The sequence below is a fragment of the Coloeus monedula genome (assembly GCF_965178545.1).
Source record: "Coloeus monedula genome assembly, chromosome: 5".
NCBI classification, from domain to species: Eukaryota; Metazoa; Chordata; class Aves; order Passeriformes; family Corvidae; genus Coloeus; species Coloeus monedula.
The window spans coordinates 62,104,449-62,110,448 of NC_138785.1; the positions used below are offsets into that span (position 1 = coordinate 62,104,449).

The 6,000-nt window shown below is 41.1% G+C and overlaps 1 protein-coding gene across 1 annotated transcript in view; it reads left to right on the forward strand.

Annotated features, from left to right (window-relative positions):
• SLC2A9 (solute carrier family 2 member 9) overlaps positions 1-5,372 on the forward strand; it is a gene marked incomplete at both ends in the record, with an annotated part of 79,716 nt that extends 74,344 nt beyond the window's left edge. The window contains one exon of the mRNA XM_082281785.1: positions 5,115-5,372. Within this exon, the coding sequence (XP_082137911.1) occupies positions 5,115-5,372 (258 nt within the window). The remainder of the gene's footprint in view (positions 1-5,114) is intronic.
• Between the last annotated feature and the right edge of the window lie 628 nt (positions 5,373-6,000).

Consider the following 6,000-nt stretch of genomic DNA (forward strand, 5'->3'; position numbering starts at 1 on the left):
TAGATTCCTCCAGACTATGGTGTTCACAGCATGTAAGCTATTAACAGGAAGACTGTTCTCAGCTGGACTACTTCAAAAGTGGCAAATTGTACAGGTTTTTTAATTTAAAACAGAATTCTGATAATTACAATGATAGGTTTTTTATTTTTTTCAGTTTACTTTTTAGCTTCAAAAAAATGAGCTCTTTTGCTCATTCATTTTGGGCACACAAAGTTCATAGTGCTAAAAATTAAGTATTCTTTAGTATTTCATTTAAATGGTGGGGGGAGGAAATGCCTGTACATTCTCTCTAATGTGTATAGCTGCCCCTCACTAAAGCTGGGGATATGTTTGTTCACCTCTTTGCTTAAGAAAATGTGACAAAGCTGCACCTACTTATTCATACAGCTCACTTATGCAGCTCTATCTCATCCTCAAAGTTGGGCTTAATTGCTTGCCATGCCTGGGATCTGTTTGGGGGGAATTGCCTGAATACTTCAACTTTGATTCTTTTTTGAGGGAATTGCATGCACGTCTTAGGTAAATCACTTCTTGGTTTTCCATTTTTTTTTCCACAAATACAAACCCTTGATCATCTGCAGAAAAGAGAAGACAAAAATGAGTAATTCAGGATTCAGCTGGCCAGAATTTGCAGAAATGTTGTTTTTGAAATAGCCTCATTAGAAAGTGGTATGAAAATAGAAGGTGATGCACTTAAAGGTTTATGCTTAACTATTAAATATCCTGTATAAAAATAGTCCTCACCAGCCCTGAAAAATCCAAAGTAAATCCTGCTTGAAGAGGTTTTATTAGTCTGCTGACTAAGCAGGTGCTTCCCTCAGGAGATTGCATCAATAAGTGTGTCTGCTGTTCTTTTACCCTCCCCTGTACACTAACGAGGGCAGATGACCTTCAGTAACCCCCAGAAGGTCTGGCCCTTCAAGGATCCTCGCCTGTGTATCTGCCCTTGGCTCTGAATGGATATCTATCAAGAGGCAGCACTGTTATTATTTAGGAAACCACCCAAAACTCTGCTCAACTTTGAACCTTGGATGTTCCTGCAGGAGGTTATGTTTAAGGAAATGCTAAGGGAAAACAGCTGTGAAGCACAGGCTGTTGTAGTGCTTTGTTCTGACTTCCTGCTGACCTTTGGGTTTCTAACTGTGCACATAAAAGCCTGGCTTCAGGTATTGCTAAGGGAACCTTTTCCTGGCTCTGGCAAGCCTGACTGGTGTTGGGGGTGGGGAAGCAGCTTTGTGAAGGTGGCAGTGTGTTCTGAACCTGAGCAGTATGTGCAGGCAGTGTGAAGAGGCCAGCATCAGTGGATGTGTCAGTGGGATGTGGATGGGGCTGGCTTGGTGCTTCCTGCATGGCCAGGATTGCTGCTGCTGCTGCTGCTGCTTGAAGCAGAGTGTGAGTCAGTAACCTGTCCTTATGTGAGAAAACAAAGAACTACAGAAACCACATACTTTCCTTGAAATTTTTCTCTATTTACTTAGAACTTCCATTCAGAATTGACTTGCTTTTACTTCTTCTCCTGATGTTCCCTTCCTCTTTTAGCTGCCCCTTCTAGCTGTTCAGAGGTGGTGTATTTTGATAAGGAGTCAAGCTACTCTTCCAGTGGATACAAGTATTCAAGTTTTTGAACACGGGCTTCTTTCCCATGTAGTAGCTCACAAAGAATATAAAAAATATTTGCCTTTTCAATTTTATAATATATGTTGTTATTATTCTTTTATCATTGACAATGCACATAACCCTGAACAATCTTGAGGCCATCCATGTCTGTTGGCCCAAATACCCAGAGTTGCAGAGAATCTGTGCTCTGTCACCAAAGACTTTATTTGAAGTTATTCCTCAGGTTTTTACTCCCACCCCAGCCTAAGAGAAGCAATACTCTGGGGTTTTACTTCTAGAGTTAGCAGCAGCAGGCTCATCTCTAGCAAGTTGGAAAGAATAAAACAGCAAAGAACAATTAGCTAGGGATTAGCTAGGAGACTATGGTGGTTACAGATAGTGAGGGATACAAGTTTCATGGACATAATATAAAAACTACCCAATATAAAGAAAAGAAAGTACAATAATCTTGTGGAAAAAAGACAGATCCAGTTTCCTGGCAGATCTATCAATACCTTTTCTGTAGCAGCCATTGTTCAATAGCTCAGCCTTTACTGGTTTTCCATCACATTATCTCACCTTCTAGATCCCCTGATGGGCACGTCAGATACATTTTGGCCAATCTATTGCTTGTTCCACCTCTCAGATCTTTCCTCCAGCACAAGGCAATTCAAAAGACATCAGAAACAGATAAAAATGATTTAAACATCTAGGCTGAACTGTATCCCACCCATGTCCCACTAAAGGTTTTTATTGAGTTGGGATTTGTGACTTAACATTTTCCTCCCCCTTTATCCTGTATTTCTGTCCTACATCCTTTATCAGTGTACAGTGCAGGTAGAAGGTTTCATGCTTATAATGAGTAATTTAATTAACATGTGATGTTCTTCAGTGCCAAATGCAAGTTTGGGTGATATGAATTGAACTCTGGATGAGTTACAAAAGGTTTATGAATGAGTGGTTTTCTTCCCCGTGAGTGTAAAATAATAACCAGCTTTAAGGAAATATTATGACTGAAGAATGGCTGGTGACAAAAGGGCTTTTTGTGGTCACCCTGCAGTGTTCCTATCTGGGAATTATGGGCCTGTGGGACAAATCCTGCAGGACACAAGTGCAGCCTTGTATAAGCCCTACAAAACCCACTTGTAGGATTTATAAAAAAATTTAATTTTTAGTTTATTCTCTCTGAAACTTCAGTTGAAGGTCCTTGAGGGCTACTTCTTAAGGGATTGCAGAAATTAAGAAGAGTACGATTATTAACAATAAATATAAAAAACATTATGTAAAATAATTGCAAATAAAACATGCACTCATGAGTGTTTAGTTCAATTACAACAGGTTTACAGAGACATGAGTCAAAGATAATAAGCACTAATTTATTTAGCTCATGGATAGCAAAGAAATAAAGAGGAATAAGAAAGGTGGGACAAAGTTGTGGCTGCACCACCAAGAAATGCAGGTAACTTATTACATTTGGTTGCCAGGTTTATTCATATGAAGCATTAATGGTTCTTTTTCATCCTGGAGAGTATTTAATTCAGTAAAATTAAAAAAAAATTAAAAACATGATTCTGGATTGAAACTCTGCCATTCAGCTGAACAACAATTACAAATGCAGAAGATCCAGATGTAAAATTTAAATTCTTAGTATGACAGGATGATTTATGAGGCACTGCAACATTATTTTCTCCTGTCTACTATATCTGCTGGTTTCTGCCTCTGTATAAGCTTGGAAGTTCTATCTGTTCCACGGCGGAATATTTCCCCCCTGCATCACCCATGCAGTTTGACTTGTGATTGTCAAGTTGCTCAGGACTTCATGCTTCTAGGATTTAATGAAAAAACATTGGTGATCTCTGGAGTCCATCAACAATATTAGAGAATGCACTTGCCAGCTTTTCCTATTACAGGCAGGATTTGAAGCACTGAACTAGGTAATGAATTATCCTCAGAAACAGAGAGCATTGTAAATAGGCAGGCTGGCAGTCAGCCATGGTATTAAAAAGCAGCTGCAGGAAAGGGTTTTTTCCATTTTTTCTTTCTTGTTCCACACAGGAATTGATGTTCTTCTTGCACAACATGCATGATGTATAATGACCAAGTGAAACATAAAAATAGTTCTAGGAATTGCATACACCTTGAGCACTCAAAGCACTGGTGTGACTAACGATGATGAGAGTGTACTACAAAAATGTGCAAAATCAGGGTTGCAGCATTGTCTGGTTCTGTCTTACTTCAGTTACATACCCTTAATGGCATCTATAAATATGTATGTTTAGGAAGGCAGGTCTGCTTCCTCTGCCCTCAGTGGTTTTCCCTGGGGTAACCTCAGCCTTGCAGCACCTAAGGTGGTGTGTGAGGAGTCTGGCTCTCCTTGGGTTTGCTGTTCATGACTTCACACAAGGCACCACAGAAAGGTCGCCTTATTTTTGAAGTTGCAAATACACTTTCTGGTTTAATTTAGCCTTGTTAATAAAAGAAAATCCAAAAATTTGGGTTCATTGGATGTTTGAGAGTGTAAATCAATAGAGGAGGAAGGGAGGTTTCCTCAAAGGTTCCAAGTGGCTTGCCTGGAGCCATAATGTCAAAGCTCTTCAAAGTTCAATAAAAGCGCAGATGGCAATATTGTAATTATCAAATGGTTTTTCACAACTGTACTGTTGAAAGGTAACCAATAGCTGTAAAATTATCTAACAATCACCAGGCAAGAAATACTTACGTTTCAGTGAAGTACAGCTCCTGCTGGCTGGTTGGAGCCTTTTTAACCAATTTATAAACAAACTTCTTTAAATATACTCTCTTTATATTTGCAGTGAAGTAAAATCCATAACATTCAAGTATGGTCTGTACTTTGCATTCCCTTAACTAACTCTTACATTTTCTAGCATGAAAAGAAATGCATTTTATGGATTTTTTTCTCCTGCTGTGAACTCCCATAACCATATGAGTGATAACAAATGTGTGCCATTTGGGTTTCTTCCTCATTTATTTTGCAAATCTCAAAGACTCTAACTGCTGTGATGAAGGCACCCGTGGCTATGGCAGGTTTTCCATGGGTTGTGTAGAGGTGTACAGCACTGCTAAAGCATGCCTCAGTTTCTGTACCTTGGAGCTGGGAGCTGGTGGGTAGAACAGCCCAGTGAAACATCTGCCTGGTTTCCAGAAACCCCGGGCAGTGCCAGGCTCAGTCAGCACAGTGCAGGAGCCCTGCTGCCACCTGCTCTCCCCGAGCTGCCTCAGCTCAGTCTGGTGTCTCCAGCACTGCCCAGACTGCAGCTCTGCACCTTTGCCAGGAACCTGCTTTGCTGTAGACAGGCCACAGGCAGTGTTGGAAGAACCAAAATTCATGCATTTTTATGAACTTCTCATCACTCTGACTAGCAATGAGTGCCAGCATGTACTGTACTTGGTTAAAAATTGCTCCATACACCCTGTTTTTTCTTTCAAACAATTCCTGCCTTTCTTATGATTTTTTTTCTCTTTTATAAATGACCATCTCCTCTGTTTTCTATTCACAGGCTGGTTTACAGACCTACTGCTTCCTAGTGTTTGCTGGCATCTGCTTTGCAGGAGCAACCTACCTGTTTTTTGTCCTGCCTGAAACAAAAAATAAGACATTTCATGAGATCAGCCAAGCGTTTGCCAAAAGGAATAAAGTAACTTTAGAAATGCAAGAGATGAAGCACTACCCGGGGGAGAAGAATTCAAGTGAAGAGCAAGACTCAAACTTCACCTCTTCAGTCGACAATGGCAAAACCAAAAAAGGGATTGTGTAAACCCAGGATGCTCTTTCAGGGGATGGGGGAAAACGTGCTCTTTTCATTTATAGCAGTGCACAACATGTATATTTTATGACATCATGAACTGCTTCCCTCTTGAAAATGTTCTAAGTGAGTATGGGTGAACTCATGAGCAACTGGGGTAATGGTTGAGACAATGAGGGGCGGGAGGAGTGGCAACTGCTAAAATACATGAGATGGAGTTTCCTTGGCACCTGCGAAGCATGTGCTGTGGTGAATGGGGTGGGGAATATAGACTTAGAGAAGGGAAGTGGCAGTGAGGAGCCACGGTTGTGAGTAGCAGCTGGCTAAGCACCCCTGTGTGCTCACAGGGAGGTGTCCATCCTCTCTCCGTGAGGAGGCAGGGAAAAGGGAAGAGATCGCAGTGGGGGTGTGCTGAGAAGCAAACCTGAAATGGCACCAGAATGTATTTCTCCACATTTCCCAAGATGTCCTTTAAGCTGCCCATGAGAACTGAGATGACTCTCCCCTGACCTCCGATTCCCTTTCCAGCTATTCTGGCTTTCAGTTGCACTGTTTGGATATCTCCCACCTTCCCACAAATGGGCAGCTCTGGGTCCTGATGAGTTTCCTTGTCTCACTTGCAAATCCTGACTCACTAGTA